The sequence below is a fragment of the Rhinolophus ferrumequinum genome, chromosome 5 (genome assembly GCF_004115265.2).
Source record: "Rhinolophus ferrumequinum isolate MPI-CBG mRhiFer1 chromosome 5, mRhiFer1_v1.p, whole genome shotgun sequence".
Lineage (NCBI taxonomy): Eukaryota > Metazoa > Chordata > Mammalia > Chiroptera > Rhinolophidae > Rhinolophus > Rhinolophus ferrumequinum.
Genome location: NC_046288.1, coordinates 52828550 through 52846013, shown reverse-complemented (window position 1 = coordinate 52846013; position 17464 = coordinate 52828550). Strand labels below are relative to the sequence as shown.

The 17464-nt window shown below is 34.6% G+C and overlaps 1 protein-coding gene across 3 annotated transcripts in view; it reads right to left on the bottom strand.

The window, feature by feature from the left end:
• BANK1 (B cell scaffold protein with ankyrin repeats 1) overlaps positions 1 to 15180 on the bottom strand; it is a 328432-nt gene extending 313252 nt beyond the window's left edge. For all 3 annotated transcript variants that reach the window (XM_033105338.1, XM_033105337.1, XM_033105339.1), the window contains exon 1: positions 14969 to 15180. In XM_033105338.1, the coding sequence (XP_032961229.1) occupies positions 14969 to 15038 (70 nt within the window). In that variant the 5' untranslated portion in view covers positions 15039 to 15180. The remainder of the gene's footprint in view (positions 1 to 14968) is intronic.
• Positions 15181 to 17464: the final 2284 nt, after the last annotated feature.

Here is a 17464-nt window from a genome sequence, read left to right as displayed (position 1 = left end):
TCCTTGAATCCAGCACAGGAGATCAAGAATAAGTGTTTGAAGAATGAATGAATGAAGGATAATTACTCCTGCACATGGCTATAGAGGCATTAGTCCAATCTTTCTTGATAAATAACCTCAATCTCAAATACTCAGAGGAAGCAATTTTAATTTTTGCAGTGTTTTCCTTTGAAGATAGAGATATTAATTGAACTATTATTATGAACCAATCATTCTCCTGAATAATTAATGTGACCATCAATATACATAATGTCCCCTGAGCGTCAGAGAGGTTGTATGGCTTGCAAAGGTTCCTTAGTGACAGAGCCAGGACTTGACCCTGTAGTTGTTTGCCAAAGCCAATGCTACCCAAAAAACTATTGTGTATGATATTAAATACTATTCAGTCTTAAATACCATCTGATTTCACTTATATGTGGAATCTAAAACAAAACAAAACAAAACAAAATAAACAACCAAACAAAACAGAAACAACTCATAGATAAAGAGAACAAATTGTTGGTCGCCAGATGGGAGGGAGTTGGCAGATGGGTGGAAAAGGTGAAAGGGATTAAGAAGTACAGTTATATGAATAATCACAGGGATGTAAACTAATATAACAGTGTTTGTCAGCTAATTGAAAAATAAATGTAAAAAAATGAAAAGTGAAAAGAACTCTTCAGTCTTTGTATTAATTAATACTCTTGTATATAGGATGATCTATTCTTTTATCTAATAAATCACTGTGGATTTTCCTTTTTTGTTTTCTTTTGTTTTTAAACATTCTGTAATAGGTTTATATGCAGAGAGAGCAAAACTGAAATATTTATGAATGACACATCACCAAATGGCCATATTAATGTAATTTTAAAGTGCACATACAAATACTAAATATATTAAAACTACAAAGCTGAACAAGTGAAACTCTCAAAGTAGACATAGAAAAATAAAAACTAGGAGTACATTCACTACTTTTTTCTATCTTTTAAAAGTTTTTGTTAGATATTTATGTGCATGTATTATTTTAGAAAAAAGAATACTAAAAAGTGATTTAATCTTCTAGACATACTTGGAGGATATTAAATTTCATTTACTTTTAGACTTCAATCATACTTTTTCTCTCTGTTTGCCCCAGATGATATTTTCATTAGCTAAACATTCTAATTATATTAAAAGGTTATAGAAATCTAGGTAAAAATAACTAAACTACGTGTCATCAGATTAAAAGTTAATTTAATATTGAAAATGCCTTAACATTACCTTTGCGTAAAAGTGTCCATGAATTTTTAAGATTTTTTTCATGAAAGGAAGCACTTCTACAAACCAAACAACTAAAAAACAAATACCCAAACCAGGGTGGTTATTGAAGGGTAGAAGGGTAGAAGGAAAAGAAACGTAAAATGATCCTCTAATGTCACTCTGATCTAGCTAATCAGCAAGCATCTACTGTGTTTCCTCGAAAATAAGACCGGATCTTATATTAATTTTTGCTCCAAAAGACACATTAGGGCTTATGTTCAAGGAATGTCATCCTGAAAAATCATGTTAGGGTTTATTTTCCGGTGAGGTCTTATTTTCAGGGAAACACGGTATTAATGTGCTTATCTCTCTGCACATTACCTGGAAGCAATCTGTTTATGACCACGTAGTCAAGTTGCTCTTAATTTTGGAATATTTTGATTAATGAAATACTAATAATTAAATAACACGAAGCCACTTACATAGCTTACATGATTATTGACACAGTGGTAAGTTTACATAGTATAATGTGAAAATATCTGTAAAATCATTTGCTCAGTTGAGATAGATGCACACATGCCACTTAAATATCAACTGCATAGACAGACACACTCCAATATATTCTTATATTAGAATTCCCTGTGCACTTTCCTAGTTCAATTTCATTCACACACTGTGCTTTCCCTAACAGATAACTACCTTCTGATTTTCCTCCCACTTTCTCTAGCAGATTCCATGATCAAACCTCCCACTTGAATGGTTGGATTAATCAGAAGAGAATTAAAGAGAGAGGTAAATTTTATGTTCCCTACTCAGCCTACCAATGTCATTTTCCCTACTCTACAGCCCCGTCAGCTTCTATTCCAATTATAAGCCTCCCTGCCTCTCATTTTTTCAAAACGTGGTCATCATCAGTAAAGGATCAAAACTTTATTTACACAATGATATGAAGAGGAAAACATAGCGAGAAGCAGTGCTACCAATCTCTGGCTGAAGGAACTATGCTCTCGAGAATTATTTGCTGTTTAACAGGGATGATAACTTTGTGCAAAAGAACTTGTTTCTCTATCAGTGTCGGGATGATAACACTCCCATGGTTAAACATATTTGTGAAAAAATGAATTCAAAAAAATTGAAGATGCATTGTTATTCACAGTCGCAGAATTTCTCATTTGATTGGAATGCTATAATATGCATATTCAAAACTTGTTTCACCACAGAACACTTTTTTCCAAGGAACATATATACCACAGAACACAGGTTGGGCAACATAGTACTAAAGGAATAAAGCCCTGGAAGTATGAGTTCATGTTTTCTAGATAGTGGTCTCAGGCAAGAAAAGTATGCCACCCTTCATAATGTCTCACATGGCCACACACCTACTCACATAACAACACCCATGATAACTATCAATTAATTACAGAGCACCTACTATGCTGCAAATATTATTAAATGATCTTGCATATTTTCAGTATGAGGTACACAGAGGTCTTGTAACAGAGTTACCTAAAGTCATACAACTAACTATTAAGTGAGGCAGCTAGGCTTTGAACTCAGAATGAGGAACCTAAGCCTAGATTTTTATACGCAGCAGATCAGAGAATAATTCTAAAGGGCCATATAATACTTGTAATAATACATATGGACATACTTTTTAATGAATCTTCTATGTTTTCCTAAGAAGAAGCAAAAATGAAATGTAATTGCTAATTTCTCAGCAATCTGACCCTGGTAAAAGAAATGGAAAAGTCATCCCTTTCTTTCTATAGTTACAAATATTTTATAATTACCCATAGTTTACTCAGAACTAGAAATATGCTTAGGGAGATCTTTCTGTAATTCTGCTACCCTGCAAAGATCCAGGTGAGACACTATATAGATTCATACTCTATAGGGAATAAATTGTTCAGATACAATTTAAACAGTTCTGGATATATCACTATAGCTTCACCTATATCTCAACTATTACTTTTACCTCTATAATGTTATTAGAAATGCTTTTATCAAAAAGTGGAGACTCTGAGTCAATTCCACTGCGATCCAGTTTTTGTCATGAGTTGTTTTTTGTGACGGGGCAGGGGGATACTAGATGATATAGTTGTAAACTAAGTCTCCTGCAAAACCAAACAAATAAAAATTAACCACATTTTTATTTTGAAAAGTATGATGTCTAAAGAGAATTAAATTCTCAAAATGGGGAAAATAAATGTTCTTTACTCATTAACTATTATCCTTGAAGACAACACACAATTTTCACATGTAGCACCATGTCATTTGCTTTCATAGCATATCATAGGTTTCATCAAATTCAATTCATAGTTAGTACCCAGAGAAATGTATGTTAGAGATATTATTGTGTTAAATATAGTGATGAGAAAAATTAAACAGAACTGGAAGAACTTTTACATAAGGATCTCAATCCTGAGATTCCTATGTATGCGACACTAGATATGCAGATAATGAGCCATGTAAACACATCCCTTCTAATAAAAGTGACAAGTGAATACCAGCTTATGCTGAAAGTAATAATATTTGCCATTTGCTAAATACCTACTATGAATGCTCCAGTCATTTTATACACAGATTTATATTTAATCATTATTATGTCTCTATTAAACAAGTTATCCATTTCAGATATAAGGAAAGTGGATAAGTACTTGGATAAGTACTCTGCTCGAAGTCACACAAGTAAATGACAGATGCCACAGTTATGTCAATACAGATAGAGGTATCAGTATAGATGATCAACCCATGAATGCAAACGCAACTTGGAGCATCAAGTACCTTTTAAAATAACATTTATCAATGTTGAATTGGAAAAAAAATGTGTAGGAAAACAGGTGAGAGATTAGCAGATTTGTTCGACTGGTCCATAATACAAATAAAAATCTTGACATATTATAACCTTCAATTCTATATACATATTGAAAGATCTATCTTAAATTTCTTTTTAAAAGGCATGACCTTTTTTTTCATTTTAACATCTTAGACATTTTAATACTAATAAAATATTAGATAATTTCCTTTCCATAATCTCAATGCAGAAGTCACATTTTTTAATTAACTAATAATTCAAGGAACTAATTTTGTGATAAAAAAACATTACATGGAAAGACATTTTAAATATAGAAAGCAATATTGTGTTACATTCGCTCATAGAACCACATCAGGAAAATTCAACCTTCATGTGATGGTAACACAAGCGAGTGGAAAGTTTCCAACTTTGTCATTTGATTTAAGTAAACCAAGTTACTGTATATTTCTTCTGAAACCTAGGACTTTTCACACACAGAATTTCTACATAAATTAATCCAATGGAAGATTACTAGCATTTAAAGTTGATTCTCCCCAAATCAGTGTATAAATATAATGCAATCTCAATGGAATAAAAAGTATCTATTTTTGTGGTGCAGATCCAGCAAATAGGAAATAGTTCATAAGCCAGAAAGTCTTGGGTTCCTAACACGAGTGTGTTCCAGGTGCCAACAGCTGGTTCAGTGCCTTCCTGATTTCCTCACTTCCTTATCGTGATAACAGATTCTCGCCCCCCGCCACCATACACACACCCCTCCCTACCTAGGGGGCCAGTTAGGAAAACTTCCTGGTGGCCCAGCCTAGAGGTTGCTCCCAAGCAATTACATCAATTATTTCAAAACCTAATCCCTATATTAAAGTTCTTTCCAGTTAAAACTCCTAGACTGCTTTCTATTAAATCCTCTTAAACCAGGTGTTCAACAATATCTCAGTTGTTCCATGGGAAGAAAGAGAAGTAGATAAAACTATCTAAAAGAATGAAATGACAAATATCTAATAATAGCCAAGTAAATTACAGAAAAGAAGATTTCTTTAGCAGATATTGGCTTGGGAATAAACAAATACATCAGTGGAACAGAACAGAGAATTCAGAATGCAAATTTCAGGACATGTGAAAGCTTGCTATATGGCAATGGTGGTATTTCAGTTCAATAAGAAGAGTAGCGTTCATTTAACAAATGCTGATTTCTCAATTGGCTGCCCTGATTTAAACAAATAAAAATTAAGTTGGATTTCAGCCTCATGCTATACACAAAAATAAATTATAGACACACAACAAGCAACAGTAAAAAATTAAAATCTCAAGACATAACCTATATTTACAAAGTTAAATTGTCAGTTTTTGCATATGACATATTCTTTGTACACAAAACCAAAACCTATTAGAAACTCTAAATAAATACAGTGAAGTCTCAGTATACAAAAATCAATGTACAAAAATCCATTGCATTCCTATGTACTAATAATGAAATTTCAGAAAAAGAAATGAAAAAAATTCCTTTTGCAATTACAATAAAATAACAAAATACCTAGGAATAAAATTAACAAAGGATGTGAAGTATCTATACACTGAAAACTACAAGACATTATTAAAAGAAATTGAAAACACAAAAAATGGAAAGATAACCTGTTTTTGTGAATTGGAAGTATTAACATAGTTGAAATGGCTATATTACCCAAGGCAATGCACAGATTTAATGCAATCCTCATCAAAACCCCAGTGGCATACAAAAAAATAAATAAATAAAATAAAAATCATCAGATTTGTATGGAATCACAAAAGACCCAAAATTGCCAAAGCAATCCTAAGAAAAAAGAACAATGCTAGAGGTATCACATTCCCTGACTTCAAATTATACTACAAAATGACAATAATCAAAACAACATGGCATTGCAGAAAAACAGATACACAGACTAATGGAACAGTATTTAGAACCCAGAAATGAACCCACATACATATGGGCAAATAACTTTTGACACAGGAGTCAAAAACATACAAGGGAGAAAAGACAGCCTCTTCAATAAATGGTGCTGGGAAAACTGGAAAACCACATGCAAAAGAATGAAACTTGAGAGTTATCTGTCACCATGTACCAAAATTAACTCAAAATGGATCAAAGACCTAAATATCAGACCTGAAACAATAAAATACACAGAAAAAAACATAGGTACGGTATTAAAGTTATGGACCTTGTTCTTAGAAAGGATTTTATGAATTTGACCTCAAAGGCAAGGGAAGAAGTAAAAGCAAAAATAAATGAAAGGGACTATATCAAACTAAAATGCTTCTGCACATCAACAAAACAAAGAGACTTCCAATCAAGTGGGAGAGTATATTTGCAAACACCTCCAATGAGGAGCAAATATCCAAAATATATAAAGAACTCATACAACTGAACAAACAACCTAATTAAAAAATGGGAGAGGAACTGAATAGACTTTTACCAAGAAGACACACAAATGGCCAACATATATGAAAAGATGCTCAACTTCATTAGCTATTAGGGAAATGCAAATCAAAAACAATGAGATAACCCCTCACACCTGTTAGAATGGCTATTATCAATAAGACAAGTAATAACCAGTGTTGCAGAGGCTGTGGAGAAAAAGGAACCCTCATACACTGCTGGTGGGAATGTCAATTGGGACAGGCACTGTGGAAAACAGTATGGAAGTTTCTCAAAAAATTACAAATAGCATTACCATATGACCCAGCAATCCCTCTTTTGAAAACATTTATCCATAAAGGTATGACTGTAATAATAACGCATGGAATCCAATTGGATAAAAAGGAAGGGATAATCAACAGGAATTAAAACTAAGGAATTATTTATCATTGAAACAAAGTTTCCATAAGAAAAAATATGTTACTCTCTATTGATATTCATGCAAAGTGTGAAAGCACGCATGAGGGAAGTTAAGAAGAGAAGGGAGGAGAAGGGGAGAAGGTGGAGAAGGCACTCCAGAAGCAGGAAAAAATAGAAGGAAAGAAGAAAGGGGGGAAAAGTGAGACATGATACTTAAACACATGAGAAAATCTGTACATTAAAATGTGTTCCTAATGATATTTATAGAACTTGTCTCCAAAAGTTTTTATAGAAGCAAATCCCCCTTGGTGTGATGCCATCAGCTCTTGAATACAGTTAAATTGTTATAGTAGTACTGATTTTTAGAATAAAAATAAAAATGCTTTCCTTGATGCCACATCAAATATATGGTGACAGAAGGAGATCTGACTTTATCTGACTTTAGTCATCTATGGAAAGATCCTTCTTTGGTTGTTTCCATGTCTTGGCCACTATGAATAACGCTGCAATGAGTGATAAAGAAGATGTGGTATATATACACAATGGAATACTGCTCGGCCATAAGAAAAGATGAAATAGTGCCATTTTTGAAAACACGAATTGATCTTGAGATTATCATGCTAAGCAAAATAAGTCAGACAGAAAAAGTCAAGAACCACATGATTTTACTTATATGTGCTACAAAAAATGGAAAGCAACAAATGGTGCCACATCTTCTCCAGCTACTGCTATCTTTCTATACTCTGGTTGCCATGCTTTCAAAAGTTGTCTACACGGCGACCATATCCTCATCTACCTTCACCATTACAATCTGGCTTTCATTCCCTCTACTACTTACTATAATATTTCTCTTCCTAAGGTCATCTGTACGTTTCATAATGCCAAACATACTGGGTAAATTTCAGTCCTCAACTTACTTGACCTACTCAAATAATTTGAGCCAGTTCACCACTCTTGCCTTTCCAAAACATTTTGTTTTTGAATTCTTGACATTATACTCTTTTGTTTTCCTTTTCTTTTCTTTGTTAGCCACCCCTCAATCACATTGGGTAACTCCTCCTTCTCTAACAACACTTAAGTGTTTTCCACAGGTCTCTATCCTGAGTCATCTCTTCTTTTACTTTAAACCCTTTTCTATGTTATCTTATTTACTGATGCAGTTTTAAATACTGTGGTTTTTCCCAGTTTTATATCTTCAGCCTGAATTGCGTTTCTGAACTCCAGATCATAATATCAAATTGCTTACTTGACATCAATACTTGACCTTTTCTCAGGTACTTTAAATATAACGTATTCAAAACTGAAACTTGGGTTTTCTCTTATGCCCTCACTATTTCCTCCTCGTCCTTCAATCTCTTCCATTGGAATGAATTACAACTTCATGATCCTCCCAGTTTTCCAAGTCACAAACCTAAGATTAATTCTTCACCTTTCTTTCCCCTTCGGACTCCATATCTACTATGTCTCTAAAGGGTAATGGTTCTTAATAATTATGTTCACTTTTCCCTGTATTTTACTGGTTGGTAATCTCCAAATTTTTCAAAAACTCCCATTGTTGACCTCCTCTAATTCATTTTGCCAACAGCAGCTCATGTGATCTTCTAAAAATAAAATCTAATCATGTCGTGCCTCTGTTCTAAAACTCTTCAATAGCTACTCATTATACTTAAGGGAATTTTTACACAGATTAATACAATTTAGTTTCAGTTTACTTTTCCAGTTTCTTTTGCAACTCTCCCCATCACTCATCATAACACTGTGAGAGTATAAGACTTGTAAAATCTTGAAACATTTGTGTCATTCTGAGTCTCACTCCTTCACCTACATCATTACACTCAATTGATCACACCTCAACTTCATTAATTTGTGCCTATCTCTCCAGTTTAGCAAGAGTTCACTGAATTCTGATTTTATTTTCCAAGGTGAACATCAATCCCATTATTAATGTATCATCTGTAACTTAATGAAGATACTATACCTATACGTTCTACCTTATTACTAAAAAGTATGTTGGCCAAGGACCAATTTCTGCGGTACTGTACTGGTTACTTCAGACTGATATTAATCCACTGACACTGTGTATAAAATTTTCACAACTCTCTGTTAGTGAAAATATTTTTCTTTATATACCAGGAGGATTAAGGTAACGGCTAGTAAATTATACTACTTTTATATCTCCTCTTCCACTTTTACTAAGATAAATGTCATAAGCATTCTCTCACTTTGTACGCCTCTATTTAAATACATTGTTTTTAATTTGTCAGAAACAATATATTACAAATTTTTCAGATAACTAAAAACATCCTATTAAAAACATGAAAAACACTGCTGTTATAATATTATACTATAATTTTATAACTACATAATTCAAAACTCTGAACTTCTTAACAGTGCTTAGCTCTTATAATACTAACCTTTGAGTGAATTATTTCCTCACAAACTCTAAGGACTTCAAGGCACCCTATTCTCAGTGCATAAAAGAAATGGAATTAATTCTGAGATTGTTTAACTTTTGATGGAAAATGCACAGGAGACATTATTTTAACAATAACAATAAATTTCTAAAAGAGAAGAAGCTTATGGGTATAGAAGTAGCAGTGTTTGAGAAATAAAGGTACTCTAACACAAACACTTCTTTTTCCAAAAAAGAGAAATCCATTTAAACTCACTCATGTAAAGAGAAGGTCATTGTAGGGACACCATAGGCTTTTCATGGATAGACAAGATCAGAAAAACAAGTGCAGCTGAGCCTTACATGGCCTAGAAATGAAAAGTCAGAAATTTAGACTATTATTCCCTCTGTCTTTCAGTCTTCCTCAACTCCCTCATCTCATGTTTCTAATTATGTGTCTTGCACATGAGTCAACCTGGCTGTTCCTCTATTGTATATCATCAAACACTGAATTTCACGGACAAGTTCCATCTCATTTGAAAGGAAAGAAGTTCCATCTCATTTGAAAGGAAAGAAGCTTTGGTGAGTCCCACAAATCTTCAAAAGCCAGACAACACCCACCATTAAGCAGTCCATGGGCTGGCTGCCTTTGAATCAAGCATCTATTCTTGGCCCAAGCAACTGTTTCTGAGAATCTGGGTGATACATGGACTACTCATTTTAAATGGGTATCAATGGACAGGACATGATAAAGAAAGGGTCTCCAATCTACACATAAGTGCCTGGAGTAGTGATCATTCTAAAATTTATTGAAAAGCTATGAGAGGATTAAGGAAAGTATCTCATTAATTAAAATCAAAGTAGATTTATGCCTCAATTTCAACTCATTCACTCTCCCAATAGTGACCTAATAGTTCACTAATTGTACGAAAAGTACAGTTAGCTCCTGATACTTTTTATCTATATCAGTCTATTAAATACAAATAAAATGTGATTCACCAGTATAGAAAATGTGTAAAACTTAGGGGTTCTTTCTACAGTTGCAAGAAATCCTTTGCAATTAGTTATTCCAGTGACATGATTTTATAGAATCACACCACTTTAATATGGAGTGTCTCTCCACCCTCCACCCTACACCCCTCCCCCTAAAAAAGGCAGGGTGACTTAGAAGTTACATCTTCAACAGTTTAGAAAAGTTTTTGTAGGAAATAAAAGAACACAATGAATTATTAAATATTTGCATGTGATTATACTGAACAATATACCATCTTGTCCAAAGTAGGTGCTGAACTTTTGATGCTCTCACTTACCAAGGTAATATGATATTCACGTAATATGAATTCAAAGTAGGAACACGATAAATGGTAGCTATTAAAAGCTACCACTCATTCAAAATAATGTTACTATTAAAAGAAGGCCAAAATTTCAAGTGGTCCTGACACTATGTTATTCTTCTGAAAGTTAGATATGATCCTATGGCTAAAATGGAACAAAGAAAGAATGAGAACATGATCCTGACCAAAGGATGATGCTTAGTCCTTAGCATGGATCATGATCCCCCCAAAAATGAGGCATACAGTAAATGTTAGGAACTGTTCTTGTACTTTTCAGTGTGTCTTCCTTATAAATGAAACACATAAAAGTAGAGCAATGGGAATTACTAATATGGAAAAATGTTACAGGAGCTTAAAAGAAACGAAAATATTACGCATAGTTGAGTATGACAAAACATAACTTATTTTAATGAACTGGATACAAAGGAAATCTTACAAAAGACCACAAGCCATTGATGAATTACTTCTCGTGATTACAAAGGGAAGTGGTCTTTCTGGATTATTTCAATGCAGAGCACTTGGAAGCAACAAAGAAATTTCTGTCCAGTAGTAAATGTCTAAAAGGCTCATTATTTTTCTCTGAGTGAAAAATAAATATAGGAGGGGTATAATTCCATGCAATATCTGATATTTTCACCACCTGGACTATTTCATGTCTGCAATAAAACTTAGATATTGTTTTTTTATATTTAAAACAGAAAAGAATTACAAGGCCACATAAGTTATTTTTAAATAATAACTTCTGGAATGTTTATGCTTCCTATTCTTATTCCATAGCTGTCTCTAAAATTACTGTAAGATAGTCTACTATATATAAAGAAAGTAACAAAATAGCTACTATAACTTAGGTGATCAGGTAACAGTCATTTAAATTCTTAAAACTTGATTTATGTTTGGCAGGAATATTCTTTATTTCACTTTGGACTTTTTTTTAACCCAGCCACAATATTTTGGTAAAATAAATTCTCCATCTTCTTATAATTTGATGAGGTATCCTGCAATTTTCTGTTTGACATATATACATATATATGTCCAAAAAAATGAATGTACATTTTAAGAAAGGAGAAAACTGTATTAAAATTACACTGATGGTAACCACTTTGAGCACCTCTTGAAATTGCAGAAGTCAGACATGATTTGTATTCATCTTTTGTTATCGGTATATATTGAGTATTACAATTTTAATACAGTGTTTTCCTTTCTTAAAATGTGTATACATTTTTTTTGGCACCGTGGGTGTGTGTGTATTTTTTTTAAATTGGGTCACAACTGGTATTCTGTGATATGGGAAAATAAAACATGCTCTCATTATGTCCTATTAAATCTCTATTATATTTTTTTCCTGTAACTGCCCTTGCCTATTACTATTTTAATCAACCTGTCCTTAATTCTTCTCATTGCGGATTTCTTTTCTTCCTCTTCTCAGAACAATTAACCACAATATGTCCCAAGGATACAGCAGTATCTTTCTACAGGAAACTACATTCCCTATTTTTTTGATGTGGGAGCTTGATGACTTCATTCATTTAAGTTTCCCCCCAAGTCAACATGATTAGTTTCTCAATAAGAACTCTATCTTTTATACATAAATATGCCACTATTGACCAATGACCTAAGAATTCAAATAATAGCTAATATGTCTTAAGCAATTACTATTTGCTATGGCATCCTGAAAAGCACTTCACTTGTATTTTCTCTTTTAATCCTCAAAACCACTCATTCAAATTAATGTTACTGTTCTCCCCAGTTTTGCTTTTTAAGTGGACAAATTGAGATAATGACAGATTTAGTTATTTATCCAAAATCATATAGCAGATAAGCAATGAAGCAAGACTGGATGTGAGGCAATCTGAGTCCAGAGGCCATCGTAAGTAGGGCACAATCACCATGCGATGTGGCCAGATCGATGTGGCAAAATAGCTCCCTCTGCTATCCCAAGTAGAACACCAAGTACACTGCTGTTCAGCCTTAAATTCTAAGCAATTAAATATTATAGAATTATTTCAAATCAAAGGGAAAGTGCCCTAACAAATTACCCCACGTTAAAATCTCAGCAAAGGTAATCTTATGAGGACCTTTTCAGCTGGTCTGAAGAAAGCAAGTCATAACAGTCACCAGAGTAGAACCAGGGTATTTCCTTGGAAGGTGAAATCTGGATTGTTGGCTATGTTGGAAGATTGTAGGCAGAGTAAAAAGCTTCAAATCTTCAAGAATATCAAGACAGAGGAGAGAGACCTCGACACCATGTTCCTCACAAGTTATATGTAACCATGTAGCACACGGTAAAGCAGGAGACATGCTTTCCATTTTTAAGCTAATAATTTATTTAACTCTCTTCATAAGAGGCACGAAATAGTATTAATAAAAAATACGAAACTATAGGGTGGGGAATAATCTGTGATTTAATAAATAAACAGTCCTTATTGAAGATAGCAGTTAAAATTAAATTTTAAAATCACTTGTTTTGGAATAAAGCAAAGGAATAATTTCTCTTTTGGACATTGGTGGATAGTATCCATTACAACATAAATCAGAAAATGCAGTCTAAATGGAATTTTTATCCACTGTGCATCATTTTTACATTGTTTTAGTACTGGGTATCACTAAAGGACAAGTTGGATACTCATAGATATCTCTGATGGCAGCATACGCGGATCTCATTACAATACACGATATACTTAATGCTAGAAATATAATATCTTCGTAGGCATAAAACTACGTTTACCATTTTAGATTGTGTTTACCATTTTAGACTCATATTACTATCCAACTCTTATGGGAGAGAGAGAAGATTGCTGGTGAGGTGATGAGTAGATGATCTTTAAATAATTATTAGTTATGGGACTTTGGGCAAATCACTCCTGCACCTCAGTTTCCTCGTCTCTAAAATGAAACAGTTGGACTGATCCCTAATGTACAACATTAAGCTAAAGTCTATAATGCTATGGAGATGCCCGAAGGAGAAAGTGACACAAAAAAGCTCTCCATTTAATACAAGGATTAATAAGAACGAGTTCTCTTAGAAAACTACTCATATCTAGGAATGGGCTTAGGTTAATATGAAAAGACAGCTCACTGTATGAAAAAAATTGTTACTTTGACCAAATCAGGAGGTAAAGGAAGCAAGTGATCAACACCATATTGAGAAGGACCAAAGGAGATGGGGAAAAACACACGGGAGGAACAGGACTAATCCAAATGGGATCAAAATTGGTTCACGTCACCCTAGCATTATTCATAACAGTAAGTACCTCCAAGTATTACTTGAGTATCAGGCAAAATAAAAGTAATTTTTTGGCTAAACTTCTCAATCTAGAAGTTTGAAATAAATTGTAGCCCATTCCATTTGTCATTGTTAAGCTGAAAGGACAAAACAATTCTCCTCGTCAAGGTCCCAAAGACATGGCTGGTTTATTTGCAGATGCTGCCATCCCTGAGAGTCTCAGCTTTCAAGAATGTCAATGTTCAATATTTAAAATGTTGACATATTAAGATATCGTGGGCTCTAACTCCTTTCTCATAATTTTCCACTCACAAATATACTTCCCATTTTAACGGAAAAATCAGTCTCTTGAAATTTATGTATTAAAAAATACACTAGCCAAGAGAAAGCGGCTGAAGTGAAAACGATATTACCTGGAAAATGCTACATAGGAAGCTATGAGAAATTCTGTTCAGCAGATTCAGAGAATTTCACTCAGACGCTTCTCACTGTGAGCCTCTCCAGTAGTCCTGATACCCAAGTCAAGGCTTCTTTTTAAATTACAAAACTGCACACTTTTTGTAATCATATTTGAAATACTTCAAAAGGACCTGGCTACAAATGTCTTACTGTTCATTTGACCTGTAAATCCATTTATGTATTCAACCAAGTTGACCGGTTTTTCCTTTTGACAAGTTAGCAAAATCTGTGGAGTGAGGAGGTTTATGAAGCAACCTGTTAGATAAGCAGGTCCCAATCTACCCTAGCATTTCCCAGGTTGGATTTTGTAAGGTGGGACAAGTAAACAGGATGCTTCAAACAGGAGGTTTTGCTGTAGCACGTGGACAGAATTTTTAGGATTACACATAACTTTAAAACACGTTCCAAGGTGATTTTAGAAACTAAAGGCTCCTGTCCCGGGTACTCTGTAAAGTTCCAGGTATTGGGAAGTCGAGGACACTGGCTGCGGCACGCCGGCCAGAACAGAGAGCGCTCACACCTGATTATGTTCAGATCCCCCAGCAAAGAGGTTAGACTGTCCGGCGGGGGAGCGGCAGACAGGGGTGAAGGGGGAAGCTCTGGTTCTCTGGACCCCGAGACATACTGGCCTCAGTGGACCTGATGGCTCTCAGTCTCCACCGAGCCCCAAAGCCACGTGGGCCGCCACCCCCTCAGATGCCCCCAACGCGCGCACACCCACCTGGGGGCACTGGGCCACCGGGGGACCGCTCGCGGCTCCCGCCCGCCCTGCCCGGCGCTGCAGGCAGCATCGCGGCGCTGAAGCCAAGGCGCCTGCAGACAGGTGCCGCTGAGCCCTGGACACTCTGGACCTGAGGTTCTTCCTGAGCTGATCTCCCGGCTCAGCCCTCCGCAGCCCGCTCCCCACCTACGGCAGCTGGGGCACACGTCTCAGGAAACAGCTGCTCTGAGTTCAGGCCGCAGGGCCGGGCTCAGCTTTGCAGGGCGCCCAGAGGAAGTGAAATTTCTCAGGGGTTTGCACTTGCATACTTTTTAGGCTGGTTTGGTTTCTAACACTCTGTGGCCCTGCTCCCTCCTCACCTTTTCACCCAGGATATCTTTAGAGCTATATTACCTTTTAGTGTAACTCTTCTTGTTCCATTCTAGGTCTTCCACCATGCCCCCACTTCCAGGCAGAAATAGGGATATCAGAAGTAGACATCTGATGGAAAAGGGTAGTAATAGATAGAGATATATAGATATTGATATATAAAAAAGGATATAGGTGAAGTTATAGATATGTAGTATTTTCTTAATATTTCTTTTTGCTCAGAATTTCTAGGCTAGATTTACAAACTGTTAAGTGATTTCAAAGGCCATGTAAAATTTATATCTTACTCCTTTCCAAGTAAGAACTGGGCCCAGTACAAAATTAGATATGAATCTAAATAGGTCCTCCAAACAAGAGTGTTCTTTGTTGGTTTGTTTGCTTTAAGGGCTGAGAAATACAGTTGCCCTAATTCTTAAAATAAATATCCTGTCTTCTTTCAAAGATCTCTAAATTAGTAATTCATCTTATCAAGTAAAATATATGTTGGAGATCAATTTGAAGATTTGGTAATGATCCATGGTTTAATACCCCTCTCCCATTTTTAGAAAAGAAATTTGAAAGAAGCCTCGTGTAGCAACTATTTATCTCACACAAATTCTTTTTCAGGAATAACATAAATATCAAGTATAAAAGTATCAAAATGTTAACTTTTTTCACATAACTGGACTTGTTTTTGTACTTTATAACATAGTGAAGATTACTTGGAGAAATGTGAAATTCAACAAATTTTGAAAATTATTATATGTATCTGCTTTCTAAAACTTCCTTTAACCTCATTATTAATTTTAAATTAATCTTCTATGTTTGAAATAATGGAGGGAAAATTTTATCTACTTTAAAAAATGTATTAAGTTTATTGTCTTCTGTAAATGCCTGTTTACAAAGAGACCTCAGTATAACAAGGTATACAGAGGGTTTGGATTGCAGTATACATATGAAATCTTTGGTCAATATTTTCAGAAATTCAATTCTTAGGTATGCATATGACTTCTTAAACCAACCCACTGGGGAGATGATGTCTATATATGTCTTTGACCAAGATTTTGAGGAAGAAGGAAGAGACATAAACACTCCAGCTTATGCTCCTCAACTAAGCATCCACGTCTTCAAAGGCATCCTAATTTGTTCAATTATGCTCACTTCCCCTATCCACAAAAAATTATTAACAAAGATAGTCTTCAGATAGCAAATTTTATCAGAAACACATATAGCAGCCTTCCCATGTGAAGAACCCTGGACTGGGAGTCAGAAGGCTGAGGTTACCATCTTGACTCTCTGCCTTGTTATATGGGCAACTGGGGTAATTAATATTCTGAGCCTTGTATAATTTTGGCTAAACGAAGAAACTAGAATAACTATATTCAAGACTTCATCAAGTATACAATTTTGTAACCCTGTTTCCTATAACACACACAGAAACGATAAGATTTAGAATACGCAGAAAAATTAAATACATTTCCAGATGCTCACTTTTACTATTTACATCAGTATGATCCCGGTAAATGGAAAAATTAAAGCAAAAATGTGTTTAAAATTATGGGCTGTTATTTTATAAAACTGTCTAATAAGACTGAGTGAGAAAATCTTGAAAAATCTCCCATTAAGTTAAAAAATTATTCTAGCTTTATGTTTGTTTCAGGTACTGAATGAGAACACAATTCTTGTTCTGCAGTTATGAGGTAACATTTTAACCCATTTACTTATTTATTCTTTTGTTTCATTACTATTGCTGTTAACAGCTACTATGTTTTTGTCTCTGTTTGTCTTTGTTTTAAGTATTCAATTTGCCGAGCACTTTATGTCATTTGGTTTTCAAAACAATGTGGCTTTAATCATATTTTATAAATGAGGACTAAGGGTTTTGAAAGTTTTAAGTGACAGAGCTGGAATTCAATGCTCAATCTTACTCCATAGCCTGCCCTCTTAATTATAATCCTCCCTTCCTTTTGAGGTCACATGAAGTCATTGCTAAAGATTTCATGGACATCATAGGCAAGGTTATACCTATATACATATCGAAATTGCTTTTATTTTCCTTACCAATTTCCCACAGAGCAGTAATCCCACAGAAATGAACATCCACAACCTTTAAAATAGGCATGAACTACACTCATAATTCATTACAAT